At 37.3% G+C, this 23,037-nt stretch overlaps 1 protein-coding gene across 2 annotated transcripts in view; it reads right to left on the bottom strand.

Annotated features, from left to right (window-relative positions):
• Positions 1 to 23,037, bottom strand: part of LOC129282529 (uncharacterized) — a 74,590-nt gene that overhangs the window by 27,621 nt on the left and 23,932 nt on the right. Inside the window, exons 3-7 of one of the 2 annotated variants that reach the window (XM_064115457.1) lie at positions 11,635 to 11,690; positions 10,543 to 10,829; positions 9,189 to 9,264; positions 8,047 to 8,324; positions 3,266 to 5,004 (exon numbers count right to left, since the gene is read on the bottom strand). In XM_064115457.1, coding sequence (XP_063971527.1) covers positions 3,266 to 5,004; positions 8,047 to 8,324; positions 9,189 to 9,264; positions 10,543 to 10,829; positions 11,635 to 11,666 — 2,412 coding nt within the window. In that variant the 5' untranslated portion in view covers positions 11,667 to 11,690. Of the gene's footprint in view, positions 1 to 3,265; positions 5,005 to 8,046; positions 8,325 to 9,188; positions 9,265 to 10,542; positions 10,830 to 11,634; positions 11,699 to 23,037 lie in introns of those variants that run through there. The other variant, XM_064115458.1, reaches the window with a different exon arrangement.

Here is a 23,037-nt window from a genome sequence, read left to right as displayed (position 1 = left end):
GACTGGGTCTGATTTCTGATGAGCCAGTAAAAAATTAATCATATAATGATCAGAAATACAAGTGTCAAATGTGTGACACTGTAAGATAACTGAATCATCTCTGGTAAAAACTAGATCTAAAGTATGACCAAGATTGTGGGTTGGGCCTTGGACATGCTGAATGAACCCAGCCGAAGAGATGGTGTTCCTCATGTGAAGCACATCATTTTTATTCATGTCCTCCCAATGGACATTGAAATCACCTAATAACACCAATTTTCCTGGACATAGTGATATTTCACATACATATTCATCAAATTCCTTCAAGAAGTCAGAACTTGTGAGTCTATTTGCTGAAGAAGGGGGTGGTCTATAGATAATGAAAAAATGGATAGAACTTGACAAGTCGGTAATATGAGCATGTTCAAATGTGGAAAACCTAAAATCTATTTTCTTAATCTTTAATTTGAGCATGCTTTTATACAGGACTCCAATCCCTCCTCCACGATTACTTGCGTCTCTAGGAGAGTTAATGAAAGTATATCCTATAGGAGTGCACTCTCCAATCACTACATTATCCTGATTACTTAACCAGGTTTCTGTAATGCACATAACATCAATATTGTATTCATTAACATATTCAGTAACATAAGTAGTTTTATTTCTTACAGAATTTCTTACAACATGGCCAAAGTATGTTGACCCTATGTGACCCGAAACTCAGGCAATATAACTATACAGCGCATCCCCACAAAAAAATTCCCTCTGACATAGGGGTGAATTTATTTAAAATTTGTTAGTATTCTCAAACAAATGTAAAAATAATCTAACTTCTATGAAAATTTCATTGGTCTCGCTTCAATGGTTTTGAATACATCCTGTTACATATTAGTAGTGCATTTCAGCCCATTCCAAGTTTGCAACACTGTTGTATTTCTGCATTAGCATGATAACCCTCATTTAACCATCCAGGATCTGAGCAGGGATATTTCTGTGATCTATCAGGGCTCATTATTTAACATGATCATGATCAGAAGGGTATAAAACAACCAAAATGATTTTTTTTTCATTTTTGATAGGGGATCAGTGCATCGACTTGATAGAAAATATGAATGATGGATACATTTAAGTACAATAAGCTGAACAGTGAAGGGCAAACCACGAGTGTACTTTGCATTACTTGTGGAAATATTCTTCTTTTTTAATTCAAAAAGGTCCAGTGAATTAACTTTAGCTCATTAAGTTAATAAATAGGAATGACGTCAAGAATGCAATATAGTTAGAATTGAGCATGAAACAGACCTGACTTGTTGTCTCTATCATTGTGCATATCCCCTTATCAAACTTAAAATGAATTGTTACTGTAAAGTACTGTTTTTGCCCTTCCAAACATGCGCGATGTTACAATTTGATGAGTTGGTTAGATCTTGGAGATTTTCTGGTCAGCTCAGGAAATTCCCTGATCAGAATCTGAATGATCAAAGGGGTTGATATGCTAGGCAGTGCAGAATATAAAAAGTGGTAGCAGTGCTGCATGAATGCAAACTTGGAATGTGTTGAAAAGGACCACCCTTACACAATAATGTTTACAAACTATCAATGCCTAGGTATCCAAAAGCTGCATACGGCCATGCATGAACGCATAATCATGAAATACAGCTGGAAAAAGTATCTTCTCACAAATAATTTGATACCATATTTATGTGGTATGTCGTCGCACTTGGATAATTCTTTGCAGTGATGTAAATTTTGATTTGCACCAAAGTAAGGCATGACTGCAATGAATGAATCCAGATTTTTATGATGCCATAATCCTACATGAGTTAGCAAACATATTTGTGAATCCCTTGTCAATAAAACATAACGAAAACCTCCGTTTGAGAACACTATACCCCAGTTTCCCTCAATCAATTCTCTTCTCCAAGTACGACAAACCATAACTGCCCCAAGCAAGCAATTTAAGTATCAAAACACCTGTTTCTTGACCTTGGTCCAAAGATAACACAACAGCCCGGCATATACAGTCACAGCAGGGGGCCACACACGATGGGATGAATGCGCAGCGCTGAGCGCGGTCCCTGCAAAGCATGCCAATACTTTTATTCGCTTACTTTCCTTATTTCGAGGTCGATTTTCTTCGTTCGAAATTGAAAATGGACCAACATTGGATTTCTGAATACAATATACCTTTGAAAACATGATTAAATATCAAATACAATAATTTCATTCCTAAGGTCCTACTACAGGCAGAGAAGTCTTACGTAATAGCACAGCTGTTGTTTATCATTTCGTCCTTGGCTCAACGCTCATAATCTGGCCTGTGGAGGTAAAATTGAGACAGCGGGGATTACCTGGCCTAGCGGGGTTGATCAGGCAGGTGTTTCATAAAGCTGTTCGTAAATAAAGAGCGACTGGTGATCCTGTATTGCGGTAAATGGTACACACCATTGGCGATGATTTAGCGCGCGAGAAAGGATCACCAGTCGTTCTTAAAGTCGCTCTTAACTTACGACCAGCTTTATGAAACAGCCCCCTGGGCTTGGAAATGATTTTGGGATTTACAAACGCAAAATGGGGTATAGAACCGCAGTTTGCAATCTGAACTGCGGTCTTTCTCCAAACGGGGGTTTGACGTAATAAATTAACTTGAAAATTGATACTAAACAGTGTTTATTAAACAATTATAATGTAAATTATTGAAAACATGTTTTTAAAATGATTTTAATGCAACCCTTGTAGGATTATGACATCACTGACATCTGGATTCATTCATTGCAGTAATGCTTTATTTTGGCGCAAAAAGCAAAAATTATATCAGTGCAAAGAATACCTACTGTACTGATCATACAAGCGTTAACACATACCCCATAGATATTGTATCAAATTATTTGGAAGAACATACTCTTTCATGCCATTTTTAATAATTGTGTTCATGATACATTTTTCCATAAATTGGGGATTCGAGATGTTAAGTTTTTATTGAACTCGCCCGGTATAATAATTATCATAATATGCATACATAAGATGGACAATGTTTCAGTCCAATTCAAGATTTCAATATCTTCATACATGTATGTACTACTGATATTTTACTCAGTAAATGAAAAACAAACTGAAAGATGGATGTTTGAATGGTTTAAGGTTTTTGTCTTTATGTATAAATCCGTTTCAAGACTATTAAGATCTATCTGATGAGTTTCAGCTATACTCCTGAAGGTGTGCTACTGTAATTAAAAAATAGAAACATGCATGAACTCAGGGTACTTTTCCTTTGTATCCAACTTACCGCCTTTGAATATATCCCAGTGGATGCATAACCAGCTATAGTGTGTGCGTCTTCAACACGGATGGACAGAGATGACACTGAATTCCGAAGCATGGCGTTGGTATCTTCATCCTGACTCTCAAAGGTTACATCAACCAAGAAATTCATCTCCTCCTTATCTTGGCTTTGGGTGTACTGTTGTAGCAGACACGTGGTGATATAATTGGCAATGTTTTTGTTCTGAGACACAGTGAAGTACAGGAGATACCTAAACTCTTCCTTCCTAAAGAGCACTACTTCCTCAATCAGCCTGTTAAATTCATTGCGATCTGAATCATAGAGAGAAGCAAGATAGACTGCAGCCATATACTCCTGGAATAGTTTATGAGGAAAGAAGAATGTTGACTGCAGGAACGGTCTGCTCTTATCATGAATGGATGAGAGCTTATTCTCCTGTGACAACACTCCTACTTTGCATGCTATTTTCACAGAGTCTGAGTACTGTTCAAGATCTTCTTCATTGAAAATAAGGTTGTTCCATTGCAGTCCAGCAAATGCCAATTTGGCAACGGGTTCCATGAGTTTTTCAATTTTAGAGCGATGGTCATTAAATGATGGACTCCTTAGATCTTGTATCTCTTTTTGGACATAATGCATGTTTAAGAATTCAAACATCTCATGAAATAATTGAGAGAATGTTCGAATGGTTTTAAACAATTCTTTCTTTTTGTCATCAAGTCCTCTCCACATAAGACAGAGCATAGATATATAGATAGGATAGGGTGCCATATACTCTGATATGATGTTATTCCCTTTGATCATTTGAATAAGCTGATCTGCTGTGACTGTATTGTCTTTAAAGTACTTGTGAATGTAAACCTCCACATTCTTCTTACTAAAGCCTTCCACATGAATGAAAGCATACAGTTTCATTAGATTGAGATCCCACTTTATCTCATTGGCCTTCCATGGACGACTGGTCACCATCACTGGGCAATTGCTGAGTTCATCTGAACGAAGGATATGTACTAGAGAGATATCATCTTCTTCAGTAGTGCTTTCACTTGCATCTGAGATGCTGCCTCTTGGCATCAATGGGGCAATTGGTGTACGTGTGGACATATGCCCCATTAACTTTGGTCGCTTTGATGTTGCTCTTGCATCTGGTTGACCATCAGGCTCAGGCTGAGCACCTTCTAATTCTTGTTTGGTTTCAGAGTGCTGTACAACCTTGCCACTAAACTCATCTAATCCATCACAGGCAATGAATACCTTTTCTGGATTTGAACGGATGTACTCGGTGATCTGACAGGCTGTTGCTGGGTTGTCCTTTGAGAGATAAGACTTGACTATCTGACCAATTGTACATCGCTTGACTTCACGAAGAGGGATTACAAGTACCCATACAAACTTAGGAACATCAGGACTACCGTCTATCCAGTCCCATGCAATCTTTGCGCAGAGTGTCGTCTTTCCAGCCCCTGCTTCTCCCTGAATGATGATCCGATTTGGAAACTCTCCATTAATTTTAAGTTTGAAGAGGTCCTTATATTCGAGTGATCGCTTCTTATTGCGATAATCTTCTTCTTCCAAAACAAGGTGTGTATATATGTCTTTACACGGCGCAAGGGAACGTGGATTAAGACTATCAGCTCTTATCTTACAGAAATATCTTCTGTAATGGGATTGAAGCTCCTTTCTACATCTTTCAACCAGGTCAGGAGTGAGTGGTTGGGTCTGTGATGCTGGCATTGATGCACCTATGAATGAATTAAGGAGGGTTATAAGAAGCGTATATTTACATGAACACAATAACTTTGCTACTGTTGATCGTTCAAGGTCAATTGCTTTTAAATTTTATTTATTTTTTTACCAAAATGACTGAAATTATCAAGAACTCTTCAGTGAGTACCGGTAGACAATTTCTGCATTTGATATTCTATACATATTACATATGTATGTTACCAGGCATGACAAAACCTACCCATATAAATTGCCAGAAATTAATTGTCAGGTACTTATTCCTACTGAGAGAGGAGATACTCAGCTTTAAATGGATGAACCTAACCCTCATTACAAAGAGAAGAACATTCACTATCATAAAATATTACTTTTGAGAAAATGAGGATTAAAGTTGACAATTGTATTGAAACACACTTCCTCTCACACAATTGTGAAAGGTGACAAAAAGAGGATAAAAACTCAATAAAATCATTCTACAAGGAATCATCAAATTAGATCCAAATTTGTGACACTAATTAAGTACATCCTAATTATTAAAGAAATATTTCTTCTAGTTTTTTAATATATTGGAGTTCAAATAAGGGGAATACTCTGGTTTTCAGGTAGAACAAATTGCAAAAAATAATCAAGCATACAAAATATTAGTCTGAAACTCTGCACCATGACAATTCCACAATATTTAGTCTAAAGGGGGGGTGCATAGTGGCCTCGATATTTTTTTAAAATAAATATGAAACGTTTGAGGGTGATCGGGAGTCATTTCATGACTATCTTCTGTCAAATCTGAACAACTTTTGAGAGGAAGTTTTGATGCCCGGGTATACGGTCATGAAATTGCCCAATATTGCGTCAGTGGATGTCAGACTCAAAGTTGCTCTTTAACATGATTTTGTAGTCTGTACAAATATTATATGCTTTGAGCGAAAACTGCTTCTTGTTAATGAGTGATTATTTTTGTTTTTATTGACAACAGTAATTTATTTTTTACATAATGAATTTTCAAATCATTATGCTTTAATTATTAAATTCCTAATTGACATTTAGTAGTCCAAAATTTTGCGAGAAGAAGAGTCATTATACTTAGGATTTTCATTGTGCACTCTTCAGAGTATGACGCACAAACAAATGGAAGTGAATACAACAAAAGAATACAAAGGGTGCGTAGGCAGACTGGCACGAAATAGCAAGTGCTAATTGGCTATTTATAGAGTCTGAACGGTAAATTAGTCTTGTCCCCAGTGATACTTGATTACTCTTATGTCCAAGTATTACGAACTAGATCCACACACTTTCAGAGTTATGATGGTAATTCAACAAGTACATGTAACCCTAACATGGCCAAAGGTCATTGACCTTAACCCTAAATTTCCAGGGGGGCCATAATGGCCCCCCTCGACAATTTTCGCGATATATCTGCTGCGCAAATTTTTTTGACCTCACCGCTCGCTGACTTTTTACTTTCAAGTTGCGCAAATTTTGAGACCAAATTTGTGACACCCGGGTACGAGGTTACGACATTACACAACATTATGTAAGTGCATGTCAGACCCCAAAGTGCTCATAAACGTGATTTCATGTACAAATCCAATGCAGATTGTGTATTAACCAAAATTTGTAAATGTACTTTTACTGATTAAACTTAATACAAAAACAAAAAGTAAAAAACAAAGAAATACATAAAATATTAAAAAAACAATAAAATACATAAGAAATCGGTCTTGGTACCAGAATTTTCTTCATTCCATTCACAATTGTTAGGAATGCTATAAAGAATATTTTCACCAAAAAATAGCATTCTAGGAGATTTATTTAGTGAATCAGAGCAAAAAGTGTGATTTCATGAATAAATTAGCATAATTAATTCATATAAAATAAAAATATATGAATTCAGTGAAATTTACCAATGCAACTGCGTAGATTACGTCATTCTCTACCATCATGCAAGTTTTCGTTGTGATCGCGCGATCCGCGGCTGACATCTTAAGGGGGGCCATAATGCCCCCCCCCCCCCCCCCGAATGACAAGAATCAAAATACCCCAGGAGATTTAGGGTTAAATGACCTCTGATCTTGGTCATGTGACTTGAAACTCATACAGGATGTTCAGTGCTACTGATTACTCTTATGTCCAAGGTTCAAGAACTACATTAAGGTCTATATACTTTCCAAGTTATGCTGTCATTTAAAAAAATTAACCTTTAGTTAAGATTTGATGTAGTTTATTTCAGACCATCTCCAACATTTTTTCACTAAAGTTTTTATCAATTTCAGTGGATTTAAATTTCAAATTTCATTTAGTTCTTGTTTCTCCACATTTTTCCCAAGCTTGACAATGATTACCAGAAAGAAAAGCAAGCCTTAGCCATTTCATGAGAATCACAGCTCCGTGTAAAACAGATATCATCAAGATAGCCTTGGTGTGTAGGGAGGGGGGGGGGCAATGGTGCACTGTGAAATGTTTTGGGCAAGAAAACAAGTTAAAAAGGCAAAAGATATCTTCAAATCAATCTTCCTCGCTAAAGTTTATGTGTTCTTCATGATTATTGTCTACTTTTATTCATGTAACTATCTCCAAGTCCTGCGCAGATCATTTTTCACCAACTTTTCACAAGTAAGTGGTGCTCACTCAAGCATAATATTTTTTTAGTTATATCATCACTTGCTTGAAAAAATCTGTACCAATGTTTAAATGTGGAAAAAGCTTCAGGATATTACAAAATATATAATTTTACAGGATTATTTATAAGTGTAAACTTGTTTTGATATGGCATACACACTGTAGCCTCACTCTGCTATGCAGGTGAGACAAAAAACCTGTTTGAAATGCTGAACACTATTATCTAATAGGTTACACCAAGATGATCACCATAGATGCCATTACATACAAATTCACATAAACAACAGCTCACATAAGACCCTTCTTGTTAGATTAGTAGCTCTACCAACAACAAACTATCTGAACAAGAATTTTTCTATAATTATTCCCAAGAAAAACAATGACAGGGTGGAGTGATTCCTTGCAGGAAGTTAAAATAAGTTTTTTTTTTTTTTCATTCTCACCTGTCCCTAATAGATTTCCAGTAATCAGTTTCTGAGAAAGCAACACTAGACCACTCTTTTGTAAAGCCTCCGCAAGATGAGCCCTGATGTTCGTGTCTGGAAGCTGTTTATCCCTCCATCTTGTGAATACTGTCATCAAAGCATCAGTAGTATCTTGTGTGTCTTTCTTTATTTTATCAAGAGTTACAAACGAGATATTCAGGTTAACGCCAACCCTCTTGTAGTAAGTAGGTCCAATTTCCATTGACAACATCAAAAGTTCTTCCTCACTGACGGTACTGTAAAATGAATGAAAAATAGCGAGAGAGCTTATATTATTGTATAGCATTATTCAGCATCAAGTATGAATATAATCACCTACAGGTATTCCAAATACTGTCCAGTTTACTTCACTTGGAGGTAAACTGTCAGGCAGCATTGTATTACATCATGACTCTTTAGCCATAATACAATTTGAAATGTATTTTTTTTCTTTTCTCTGGGTGGTGATACCATGGGAAGGGGGACGAGTCCCGGTCCCTCAATTTTCTCATTATTATTTATCAACTTTATGGAAGAAAACGTTTCATCCCCTCTAAAGTGACACAAAGTCTAACAAAATCCCTTCTAAAAAAAATGTTTATAATAATCACATTAGTTTAACTAAGTACTGGCAATACATGTATGCATATAGCACCTGACCAAAGGTCAGAAAAACATTTTTCAAGCATGACATGCATCCTTCATCACTATCTTCACAATTTATCAAAACAAATGGGGAACAAAGAGGGCCTACATGGCAGGATTAATAGACTAGAACATGTGGAAGAGAATTTTTGGTACAGTGCTGCATACACTGTTAACCAAAGTAGCAGCACATCTGAAAACTAATATTCTATAATACTTTATAGAGTGTGTCTTTGATTGTTTTATAGTAAATGACCTTTCCCAGAGAAAACCACTTATTTTTTTATATAAAAAATACACACAACCCTAATTTCTTTATATTCAAGAGTATGATATCCGATGATCAATATAGGTTTATATTTTCTTAATCCATTATTTTCTAGCAGACTAAAGACAGAGAAATCTTCAAAGATACAAACGATCTGGTCACATCCCCAATAATTTGTAAACAAACTAATATTGATTTGTTTACATACTGTGGTGGTACTGACATGTCTGCTGCTCCTGTTGAAGTTGATGCTCTTGAAGTTGTTGCAGTTGTTTGTCTGACATCTTTAGCATTTAAAAGAAAGAAATACAAGACATAAAGATGGTAATATATCAAAAAGGGGCTGGGCCAGGATTTTACAATACACTTTCCAGATGAATATTGGACAAGCAAAAAGCAAAAAAAAAAACTAGAAAAAAGGTCCTCACTTTCAAAATGGAGGAGAAGCACACCTTGGGTAAAAAATGCATAATTTATTTACATTAAAATTTGGATTATGACATGTTATACATGACATCATTGGCTACCAGACCATGCTGTGACTATGGAGAATACCCCTTTCTTATAAGAAAAAATTATTTCCTCACTTGTGGATGTTGAGTTACAAACCTTTAAACTGTCATACCCAGAAAGGGAGAAAGTTATGAATGACATCAAGCCGCTAAAAGAATGTTGAAGTTGATTTCAATCAATACCAAGTTCACATAACACATCCTTCAAGTGCCTCCTCCTTCAAAGAGGAGAGTGGTAGAAGCCAGAGTGTGACAATGATGCACTATGGTATAGGGAATGTGAGTTGATGGGCAAATATGACCATAAACCAAGAATAAACTATCAGGATGACATATTATCAACTTTGAAGAGGACAGTTGTAATGTAATTAAGCTCTTGTTTGTTGGTTGATGGTATTTTAGTTTTGTACATCATGCCAAAAATACTTTCATAGTTGAGATATTTTTGCACTTGTCGTGTCACTCACCTTTTGGTATGCAGGAGGGTACCATTTTCCATATTTTTTCCATAGCAAAGGTTTGATTGATTTTGGCTAAATGTGTTACATAGGTACACTATTTATGTCCATTTTACTGGTACTCACAGTACTCCTGGACAGCTACTTGGGCATGAATCCAATCATAAGTGATAATAGTCAGAAACCCATGTCCAAAATTTGTTGTGTCACTCACGCACCATTTTTCAATCATATCTACTAAACAAATTGTACAATTCAAATCAAACTGGTAGTGGCCCATGCCAGTCCTACATTGTATATAATATAGTAGTCATGATTGATTAATAACCTTTAAGATTAAAGATATGAGCCCTTAACCCTCTCTGATTGCCGTGTCACACACGTTTGAAAATGACCAATTGTAATAGTATTGGAAATCCTTATGAATGTCCTTCATTCAAGAAGGCATTTTATGCACATTTTGCAAGCAAACCAATTACCATACTGATCCCTGATAATTAAAATATTTTTCATTTTTAAAACTAAAGACATGAACAAATGTAATTTACCAATGTATATTCATGTTGTCTATTAGATATTATCATTATCTTACCTGTTGTTTTCTGGATTAGATTCCCAGCTAGAAGTTCTTTGGACAATCCCCCTAAGTCACTCTTTTCTAATCCTTCTGCAAGAAGAGCTCTGATGTCTTCATCTGGATGCTGTCCATCTCTCCACCGTGTGAACATTGTCATCAATGCATCCTTGTAATCCAATGAATGTTGGACAATGATATGATCAAGTTCAGCAGATGAGATTCCCAAATGTATGCCTAAATCTGAATAGTACCTCGGTGGGATGAGCTGGGCCAATCTCAAAAATTCTTCTTCAGTGACAGAACTGAAAAAAAAAATTATGTTGCAATAGACGAATGACAGACAGACAACATGCAGACTCCATTCGGATCCCTTTATAGTTTTACCTTCACCTCTAGTCGATGAGACAAAAAAAACAGCCAATTAAATCCACACCCCATGTTTGTCACCAGAACAGTACATTCATGTAAATATAGTCAACAATAAAAACAATTACTGGCATTCACTACAACATAATAATAATAATAATAATAATAACGGTATATTTACCCATGGTAGCCACTTCAGTTATGAAAACTGTTCTCCCAGCGGGCACTGCTATTATAATTACCCGGCTAAGCTAGGCTACCTTTTCAGGTGCACACAGCTTTTTTGAGGAATTAATTCCTACATTTGTTAACAAACTTTCGGCATTACTCCTATTTGTTTAAGATCAGTATGCTCGATCTGTAAATGAAAATCATAAGATCAGTATGCTCGATCTGTAATGAAAATCATATGATCATAAGTCAGAAAAAATTTAATTTACTATCTATTGTCCACGGCGGACGGTATTTGAATATTAATGAGTCAGAAAGAAGAGGATCGAGGGTATTTGAATTCCAATTCATCGTGGCTTAGCCGTGAACCAGAATAGCCTGGTGGTTGAGTCGCTGCCCGGAAAGCAGTAGATGGCAGGTTCGAATCCCACTGGTTCCAATTTTTTCTGACTTATGATCATATGATTTTCATTACAGATCGAGCATACTGATCTTATGATTTTCATTTACAGATCGAGCATACTTACGCTCTAACTCTCTGCGTTCTTTTTTACCTCAACTCATACTTACCTTCTATCTTTCTTTTCCATTTCCATTCTCATTCAATAGGTCTACCCACACAAATTCTGGAAGAAATAAGAGGAGAGTGTATTAAAATACTTGTGCTGTTATGTATATTACACAAGACCGAGCAGTAGATCTACAGACACATTTTTGCTAATATACCAATAATATGATTGCAATACGTGTGAGTGGATAATATCTACACTGATAGACTGTAAAACTGGACGGGTCCAAGGGTTCGAGGGTTCAAGAGGCCGAGGGTCCGCAAGACTGCGGCTGATTTTTCTCATAGTGTATTTTCTATCATTTGTATTGTTATTTTTTTTCTTCTTGGAATAATAGTTTATTCTATATCACAACAACATAATATAGACAAAATTACAATGAGAGAGTCAAATATACCCATTTTGAAGAAAGATCAGCTCAATATAAAAATGATCATTGAACTGCCAAATTCTGAAATTTTATTTATTTATTCATATACTCCACAAATTATCAAAGTACATTTCAAAATAAATCATTTACAGAATATACATCATCTGCATTTAAAGATAAATTCCAGTTTTGGTAACGATCTAAAAATGACTTTTTACAGAATCTAATATAATGACCACCTAAGTGTCTGTTTGTATGAATAAAAAATATGTGCCAAAGGATTCTGGAAGAAATTGTGTAATTGCTGAGAAATAAGCAAAATAAGCGCGGATTCGGTCACTTCCGTCGGGTCTTTATTTTAGCAATAACAATACACTGTCCCACGTGTGCCTATCTGTGTTGGTGATCTTCAGTGTGAACATTTTTCAGCGTAGATTTCAAGATTTCACAAAGTTCAGTTTATTTAACTGTACCAGATCTAGATCCTCGATGATATACTGACAATTAAGCCTTGTTTTACAGACTTTCTCATGAAATCAGTGTTTACTGCAAATACTGGAATTTCTCTTTAATATTAGAAGTGGGCTATACATGGGTAAAAAATACCTTTTTTTGTAATTTCAATATGGCAAGTTTGTGTTTTTATTCCTTGTAATGTATCTCAACATGAAATGACAATATTTTTTGTCTCGGGTTAGCATTTAAGGAGTTGAAGAGTTTCCCTAACTCATTCTTGATTAGTGATAGAAGCTCTCATTATCATCATTGTCACTGGAGTTGCTTTTCAACAAATTCTTTCCAAGGACAACCAGAGCTTGGAATTTATTGGATCCTACTCTATAAAGAACAAAATATCTGTAGAAAGTTTCAGAGCAGCACTCTGACCCCGGAGGGGCCACTTACATTGACGAGTGGATACCATGCGCGACCAAAAAAACACGTAAAAAGGATGTCTTTTTCACGATACGACACGTTACGTACGTAACGTGATAAGGGTGTCAAAAACACAAAAATAATGAAAAAAGGGTATCTATTTCGCTAGGAAAATTACGTGTTTAGGGTCGAATTTGCAAGGATGATACAACAAAATTAAAATGTTTTATAAAGGATGTCCTTTTTGCCCCAACACTTCGTGTTTAGGGTCCGATTTGTCCGAGGTGTAGAAGGTGGGGTCGTACTAAACCAAATAAGGTAAAGCCGACGACCGAAGGACCCGTAAAAATAAAACATTCCTGTACTTGTTTAGGGGTTCATTTCAGGGAATATTTGCCAAGAGTATCCTTTTGTTTCCAATACTTGTTAAGGGTAGGGTTTCACACGCCAATACTTGTTAAGGGGTGCATTTTCAGAATATGGAAATTACGTGTTTAGGGTGCTTTTCGAGACCCCATGGTCGCGCATGGTATCCACTCGTGAATGGAAGTGCCCCCCCCCCCCGGGACTCTGACCCACATGAAAGCAGCATGCTGGCGATTCGCAGTCTACAGCCCTACCGGTAACTTCAGAAAGTTCAGTAGTGAGAAAGTACTATCAGCTGAGACCAGTAGAGGCGCTGATCAGAAAATTGGGATCGTCCCAGTTTACAGGGGCTGTCTTAGTTTTCAAAGATTTCTCAACACAAGAACAATATAGTGAGTGACTTATCAGAGATCAAAGATCTGCAAGAGGACCTGGATAGAATACAATTATGGTCAGAGAAATGGCAGTTACCGTTCAATAGCAGTAAATGTAAAGTTCTACACATCGGAATGAATAATCCAGAAGCAAAATTTTATATGCTGGAACAAGAAGTGAAGTCAGTAGCTGCTGAAAAGAATCTTGGGGTAACAGTCGACAATCAATTGAAATTTCATCAGCATGTGTCTCTTAGTAGACTTGTTAACTGCAAAAAAAGGGGTGAACGCTGCATTTTTTAGTACAAATGTCCCACTTGGCACAAATGTTCCTTGAGTCAAAAGAAAAAGATTCATCCAAAGAGACAAGCTGTATCTATGCAAATAAGCACCTAATTTGCATAAATTTGCATATTATGTCGATATAGTGAAAACAAGTATTTAAGAATATACATTCAACCAGAACTGCCCTAAAATTGGAAATAAAGACTTCGGAAAACTAAGAAAGGGAAGAAAATTGTCATAAAATGATTGAGATATCCTTGTTTATTATTACCTAATTTGCATAAATTAGGCAAATTATAATTCAAAACAGAGTACTTTTTCATGAATCCTCAACTGTTTTATAAATAACAGCAATTAAAAACACAATGTCAACATTCTACATGAAAGAGAATATATTAGCGCAAACATCGATATGCTTCATGACAGTATTAGTGTCATAATTTGCTTAGAAAGAGGGCAAATATGTCAAAATGTATGATGTGATATTGCGCTAAAACGAGACCAAACAACCTCTATGTCACAGTCACACTCACGAATCCGACAATAAAGCGATCAATGGTATGTCATTTAAAATAACACAATCTCAATACAATAGCTTCCATCGGCTTCTCGTATTGCTTTTGTTGGTGTGTCTGCCACACCGTAATCTATGATATATACGGGCAAAATGCATTTCGGTATCACCATTTGTTTTATTTGTTTCTAATTTGTTTCTCTTGGAAAATTTTAAGGAGACATTGCTTTGCATGTTGCTGCTTTAATGAAGCTCTGGCACATGAATCATGACGAATGTACCCCACCTCAATCCATATTTTAACTTTATAAAAATCTATATCTTTTGGAGACCCCGAAGTGGCAAAACTGCATTCCCCCGGCATTCCCGCTACTTTACAAAACCAGTTTGACTTGCATTATCGACTTGGAAAAGACAGATGTATGAGACACCAGTCAACATGTTTCCTGAAGAAAGTTTTGCTGTTTATTTAAGCCTACGCCCACGGGAGCCCTCCGAATTTACCCCATCCCTTCTCCTTATTTTGACACTAAATAAAAAAATATCGTGTTTTAAAGCCATCGGCAACGCAACTTGCGTTTAATGGTATAATAAAGCAACTTTTTATGTCTATATTTTATCAATATTATTATTATCATTATTATTATTATAATGATTATTATTATTATTAATATTATTATTACTATTATTACTATTATTATTATTATAATTATTATTATTGTTCTGCAGTTTGTAATAATGCTCTAGCACAGTAAAGGCTATAACCCAACAGAAGCATGCCTAGGATACCCTTTCCCCTTTTGGTTTTATGTATTCAAAAATAGTTAATTGTCTTTAGAACTCTTAAAAGATTACTTTTGTTTTTATTGATATCTTGGAATAGATTGAGGAGAAAATACTCTACAATTGATATGTAGAGGAGCTGTGGTACATTGAAGAAAGGCCACACGTAAGCTCTAAACTACTCAAAGCCCTTTATTGATTCCACTCTATGTTGAATTTAAATATTTTTAGAGCCCAATCGGAAGAAAGATGCATTTCTATATACTGCACAGTAAAGCTGCTTTACGTTCTCCTCTTGGAAAAAAAACATAGAAGGCATTGTTTAATATCGCATAAAATAAGTTTGTGTATATGACCATTATGACGGTGGCCTGTCGAAGTTGCCCAACCCTTTATTTTGTTTTGACAATACATATTTAGAATATCGTCTAAATGAAGCCCTCATTCTTGAAAAGGGCACTTATTAAAGACAGCATCTACATTACAGGCCCTAGCACTGGGAAGCGGGGGCTGAAGCACCCGGAAGATTTTCGGGGGGGGGGGGTGTTGGTGTGCTGCGTGTATTATTCTCCATATACATCACCCCCTGGCAGATGTGACAAAACGAAAAAAAAGAAACGTTACCAAAATATCCTTTTAGTTTATTTCCTTGTTAAAGGGGAATCCAACCCAAATAAAAACTTGTTTTCATTTGGAAAAGAATAATCAAACAAGTTGATAGGTGAAAGTTTGAACAAGATTGGACAAACAACAAGAAAGTTATGACTTTTTAAAAGTTGTAAATAATGGTAATCACTATACCCATGGAGACTTCAAATTGGCCGCATATGGGATGTCATAGTGATGTAAGGCAAGGACTACCATTCCATGTACTCCAATACATATTGTGGCTAAAATGTCATTTTTCCCAAAAGTTTTATTTCAAATTATATTTTTCTTTCATGAGGACATAACAAATTATACTACATGGATTATATTTAGATTACTGCCCCAGGGGAATGGGTACTTAGGAGAAAACCACAAATCCCTCATAATAAAGTACATGGCCTATGGGAAAGTTGTCCTTGCCCCTTGTCATAATTTACTTAATCAGTTGCCAATTTGAAATCTACATAGTATTAGTGATCTCAATTTTAAAGCAGCTATAATAATAATTATAATAATTATACTTGCTTATATAGCGCTTAATACTTACTTTGTCAGAAGTCTCTAAGCGCTCTACAGTATATGCAGCATAATTACCCTGGCTTTAGCAGTGCAGCTGTTACGCGCGCTGCGTTTCAAGGAATAAATTCCTGCCAGGTACCCATTTACCTCACCTGGGTTGAGTGCAGCACATTGTGGATCAATTTCTTGCTGAAGGAAATTACGCCATGGTTGGGATTCGAACCCATGACCTTCTGTTTCAAAGTCCGGAGACTAATCCACTGGGCCACAACGCTCCTATAATTTTCTTATTGCTTGTGCGATTTCTTTCAAACTTTCACCATTCTGTTTAATTTATTTTTCTCCTTCCCAACACAACACTTTATGGCCAAGGCTGGATTCCCCTTTAAATTTCTTGATGTAAATTTGAAATGCAAAAAAAGGTTCAATGTAAAATTTTGGTCCCAGGAAATTTAACAAGCAAATAAACAAAAAGGATTGCACTACAAAATGAAGGTTATTTTGGTAACGTTTTTTTTTCGGTTTTGTCACAACTGCCGGAATTCCAGGGGGTGCTGCCCTTTTCCAGATGAGGGCTTCATGTAGACGATATTCTAAATATATATTGTCAAAACAAAAAAAAGGGTTGAGCAACTTTGACAGGCCACCTCATGTACACGAACTTATTTTATGCGATATAAAACAATGCCTTCTATGTTTTTTTTTTTTTTGGGGGGGGGAGGGTTTATTCAAAAGGAAAAGGTAAAGCGGCTTTACTGGGTGCCAGGTAAAAATGGCAGAGGTATTAATGGCAGAGGTAAAAATGGCAGAGGTAAAAATGGCAGAGGTAAAAATGGCAGAAGTAAAAATGGCAGAGGTAAAAATGTCAGAGGTAAAAAAGGCAGAGGTAATAATGGCAGAGGTAAAAAGAGCAGAGGCATAAATGACAAGAGGTAAATTTGTCTACAATTTTAAAGAACAGATATATGCTTTTAAAAAGGGGAAACAGTTTTATTACAATAAATTTGTAAGGGTACACGCACAAAATACCAATTTTCAGTAATTTTACACAAATGTATGTAAGATTACACAGTGCAGTAAGATTAGAGGTGTTCTCCAGACTCTGTTGCAGGATTTTTTTATTTTGAAGTATAAATTTTCTAACAACGTAAAAAATGTCGGAGTTGAAAACGGCAAAGGTAAAGATGGCAGAGGCAAATATGAAAGAGATATGGGGTGCTGGTTTGTTAAAAAGCCGAGAAAAAAAGTTTTCACTCCAAAATGAAAGGGAATTTGGTTAAGGGGGGAAATGACACAATTATTTCAACTAAATAAAGTTCTTTTACATGTAGGTCAGAAAAAGAAGTACAACAAAAATAATAACAACTAGATAATAAACAATGTTTTTTCTTCTGTTTGAACAATAACAGAGATTTGTATCAAATCTCTACATTTTAGTATTCCTAGCTGATTACCAATAGGGTGCTGCTTATGGTGTACAAAATACCCAACAGCACTTCCGCTTCCAAGGGTTATGACCATCAAGGCGTTTATATCACATTGGATGCAGTGGTAAACGTTCAGGGTCTTCTTTTGTGCAAAGAATCTGAACCAGACGGTCCCCCTCGATCGACCCCAACTTGGTACCAATCAAAACAAGATTATTATTAATCAGTTACATATTCAGTGCCAAGCCTGAACGCATGCTTATTTTGTCATTCAAATATTTAAAAAGAATAGTACAGACGACATTACAAATAAGGACATGATATTTAACCACAATCATTCGTGACAATTTCAAAGTCTAAGCTTTCCCCGCTATGTTCTTTATGTTTTTCCCCTCTCTGTCTCTCCAACTCTTTTATGTCTACTCTTCCTCCTTTTTGCATCGGTAAACCTGGCAAAACTTTAGAAATAGAAACAACAGCCAGACAAAAAGGGAATGTTATAAAATGATGAATGAGAATAGTGCAGTTTCATTTTGCTTCTGATAAATTGAATGAAAAAATATATGTCGTTTGATTTCTTTTTAAAAAGCTTTCACGGTACACCTCCAACGAATTCGTAAACAGCATTGTTAGGCCGATGAAGACATAATGATATAATGAAATGACATGCACTTCTAATCTAATCTATATGTACATGCGTGGGCTTTTTGACAATTCATTGCATGGGGGTGAGACTGGCCATATCTTACCTAGAGCTGTCATTTTACCTCTGCTGTTATTACCTATGCCATTTTACCTCTGCCTTTTTTTTTACCTCTGCCATTTTTACCTCTGCCATTATCAGGCGCGGATCCATGGGGGGGGGCCGAGGGGGCCTTGGCCCCCCCCCCCTTCGGCAAAAAAAAAAGAGGAAAGAAAGAGGAAAAAGAGGGGAAGAGGGGAGAGAAAAGAAGAAAAAGAAGAAAAAGAAGAAAGGAAGAGGGGGAAGAAGGGAAGAAAAAAGAGAGAGGAAAAGGGGGAGAGAAAAGAGGAAAGGAGAGAGGGGAGAGGAGGAAAGAAAAAGGAGGGGGAAAAAAGAGGAAGGAGGAAAGAAGAGAAGAGAGAGAAAGGGGAAAAGAAGAGGGGAAATGAGAGGAAAAGGGGGAAGGAAGAAGAGGAGAAAAAAGAGAGAGGAAAAGGGGAAAGAAAAGAAGAAAAAGGGAAGAGGGGGAAGGAAGGGAAGGAAAAGGGAGAGGAAAAGGGGAAAGAAAGAGAAGGGAAAAGAGAGGGAAAGGAGAAAAAAAGAGAGAGAGAGGAAAAAGAGGAAAGAAAAGGAGAAAAAAGAGGAAGAGAAGAAAAGGGAGGGGAGGGAGAGGGGGAAGAAAAAGAGGAAGAGGGGAAAAGAAAAGGAGGGAGGAAAGAAGAGAAGGAAAAAAGAGAGGGGAAAGAAAAGAAGAAAAAGAAAAGGGGAAAGAAAAAAGGAGAAGAAGAGGGGAAAGAAAGAGAAAAAAGAGGAAGAGGGGGAAGGAAGAGAAGAAAAAGGGAGGGGGAGGGGGGAAAGAAGAGGGGGGAGGAAGAGGGGAAAGGAAAAGGAGAGAGACGAAGAGGGAAGAAAGAAGAGGAAAAAAAGAGAGAAGGGGGAGAAAAGAAAAGGGGAAAGGAAGAGAAGAAAAGGGAGGGGAGAAAAAAGAGGAAGAGGGGAAAGAAAAGGAGAGAGAGGAAGGGGAGGAAAGAAGAGAAAAAAAGAGAGGGGAAAGAAAAGAAAAAAAAGAGGGGAAAGAAAAGAAGAAAAAAGGAGAAGAAGAGGGGAAAGAAAGAGAAAAAAGAGGAAGAGGGGGAAGGAAGAGAAGAAAAGGCAGGGGGAGGGGGAGAAAAAAGAGGAAGAGGGGGGAAGAGAGAGGAAGAGGGAAGAAAGAAGAGAAGAAAAAAGAGAGAGAAAGGGGAAAGAAAAGAAGAAAAGGGGAGAGGAAGAGGGGGAAGGACGAGAAGAAAAAAAAAGAGGAAGAGGAGGAAAGAAAATGATGTTCGAACCAAAAGGGCGCCGAAATGATGTTCGAAGGAATGTCAAAATGATGTTCGAACTGGGGGCCGAATTGATGTTTGAACGGGGGGGGGATTGATGTTCGACGTAGGGGCGCCAAATTGATGTTCGAACTAGGGGGCGCCAAATTGATACTCGAACTGGGGGGGGGGGACCGAATCGATGTTAGAGCTGGGGGGGGGGCGCCAAATCGATACTCAAACTAGGGGGCGCCGAATTGATGTTCGAACTAGGGAAGGCACATTGAGTTCGAAGGGATGCCAAAATGATGTTCGAACTGGGGGCCGAATTGATGAACGACCTACATGTAGGGGCGCCGAATTGATATTCGAACTAGGGGCGCCAAATTGATGTTGGACCTACATGCATGGGCGCCGAATTGATATTTGAACTAGGGAAGGCACATTGAGTTCGAAGGGATGACAAAATGATGTTCGAACTGGGGGCCGAATTGATGAACGACCTACATGTAGGGGCGCCGAATTGATATTCGAACTAGGGGCGCCAAATTGATGTTGGACCTACATGCATGGGCGCCGAATTGATATTCGAACTAGGAGGGCGCCGAAATGATGTTCGAAGGGATGTTAAAATGATGTTCGAACTGGGGGCGCCAAATTGATACTCGAACTGAAGGGGGGGGGGCGAATCGATGTTCTAGCTAGGGGGCGCCAAATTGATACTCAAACTAGGGGGGCGCCGAATTGATGTTCGAACTAGGGGGGGGGGCGCCAAATTGATACTCGAGCTAGGGGGGGGGCGAAATGATATTCAAACAAGGGAAGGCAAATTGAGTTCGAAGGGATGCCAAAATGATGTTCGAACTGGGGGCCGAATTGATGTTCGAATGGGGGGGGGGGGGGGCGAATCGATGATCGACCTACATGTAGGGGCGCCGAATTGATATTCGAACTAGGGGCGCCAGATTGATGTTGGACCTACATGTAGGGGCGCCGAATTGATACTCGAACTGGGGGGGGGGGGGCGCCGAATTGATGTTCGAACTAGGGGCGCCAAATTGATGTTGGACCTACATGTAAGGGCGCCGAATTGATACTCGAACTAGGGGGGGGGGCGCCGAATTGATGTTCGAACTAGGGGCACCACATTGATGTTTGAACTAGGGGGCGCCATGGGCGGAAATCACAGGGGGACAGGGGGGACGTGCACCCCCTACCAAAAACAGTAGGGGAGACACAATATCAAATCTCCCCCCTACTATTTTGGTCTTTTATGATGGAGAAAAATACATCATTCACATTCGAAATAATACATGTATTTAGAACTATTAAAATGACCTTACATTTTAAATGGGTGAAAACCTTCTTTTTTTTTTACTTGTCAAATTTTCAAGCCCCTGGTCCCATAGGGCCCGAGGGGCCCTCCTGGATGGGCATTACACATTATCACATTTCACCATTTCACATTACACATTTCACCTCGTAAATCGAACTTTCGTTATTTTGTTTGATTTAAAAACTGATTTTTAAAGAGTGCTTTCTAAAAATGACAGCTTTATGGCCTGAATATTAACATTTTCTGCTCGCGCTACGCGCTCGCAAATTTCGATTTATCAAGTACCTATTATTTTCGTGTATTCCATTTTGTTTTGAAAATATCCCATTTCAAGTCTTGTTGTCAAAACGTATCAGATTTGATTGGCGAGTTATGTATGTCTCAACATTGATTTTCAGCTTATCAAGATTTTGGCTCGCGATTTGCGCTCGCATTAATGGTTAAAAAATATTTTAACTGATGCTTCCTATTCATAATTACAATAGTGCTTGAAATGTCCAGTTTTCAGGCCAAAATATCATCAGATTTTCTCGCCCTCATTAGGCATTAATAAATAAGATATTAATTTAATGATTAAATTGTCCCTTTTGTTTAATCTCGCACTTAGCAAGAAGAATATGAAGATAGTCATAATTTTCATATGATGACATGTCCTAAGGATGTCCCGCTCCTATGTAAAAACTCAAATAATAGTGAAAAATATCAGCTCCTTATGAAGTGCGATCCATATCCACCTCACTATTTTCCTACAAAGTGCTTGAAATATAGAGCTGAAATTGACTTTTTTTTCAGATCGGAATATCAAATAGTTTAAGCTCGCACTTCGCGCTCGCTTTGATTTTTCATGATAAAAGATGTGTAGAATGCCTAGATTCTAGGTCTAAATCTGAAACACGTGCGCGCATGTTTGTTCAGATATTCAACTTGTTCTCTATTTAAATCATCCAGTTTTAGATCACAATATCAAAAAATTCTGCTCGCGCTTTGTGCTCGCTTCATTAATGTAGAAAGACCCCATATTACTCATCCTTTTCATGATTTACAAAACATGAATAGAGTGTCTCGTTCTTATGTTTAAATCTCAAAATTTTTCATTTTCCATCAATTGTTTAGTTATATACCTATTCTGTTTAAGTTGCAAAAAGTGCTTAGAATTTCCATTCTTGAGGTAAAAATTTCCAAAAATTTCAGCTCGCGCTTTGCGCTCGTATTATTTGATTGTTGAAATATGTAACGTCTTCATGGCTAACTGCAAGCAGTCTTTAACAGGTACCTTTTCCATCAGTTCATTTTTGCTCGCACTTCGCGTTCAAAGTAATTATTTAGTTGCATACACATCTTTTTCAGGATAACAAACATTGCCCAGATTGTTCAGATTTTAGGAAAAAATACATAAAATTTCCCCAAAAAATTTTAGCTCGCGCTTCGCGCTCGCATTATATAAATAAGGATTATGATATTATATATTTATGTTGATTTATAAGAATAAAGCTTAGAAGTGACCATGAGGACTACCCCTTCAATGAAACAAACAAAAATCATCTTCTAGCGGCCGATCGGGGATTAATTTTTTTTTGCCCCACCCCCCCATTGGCGAAGTCTGGATCCGCCCCTGTGGTCCCCCCCCCCTACCTTTGGGGACAGATTTCCGCGCATGGGTGAGACTGAATGGACTGGCAATGATGTTGCTACATAGAGACCTTGAAGTCGACAATGACAAAGTTGTCAAGGATTTCGCCACTTCCCATCCTCGAAAGATGAGGCTTTCCTGTGTCATTGATGATCCTAACGATGTATAACAAGTGAAACGCGTAACGTATAACAAGCGGATATTTGATTGCTTTTATGTCTAAATTTCATGAATTACTAGTAGATCCATTACCTAATTTATGTCGACATTTCAAAAAATTAATTTTGGTAAGATTTCGA

The sequence above is a fragment of the Lytechinus pictus genome, unplaced genomic scaffold, assembly GCF_037042905.1.
Source record: "Lytechinus pictus isolate F3 Inbred unplaced genomic scaffold, Lp3.0 scaffold_61, whole genome shotgun sequence".
Taxonomy (NCBI): domain Eukaryota; kingdom Metazoa; phylum Echinodermata; class Echinoidea; order Temnopleuroida; family Toxopneustidae; genus Lytechinus; species Lytechinus pictus.
This window is presented reverse-complemented; position numbering and strand designations above follow the sequence as displayed.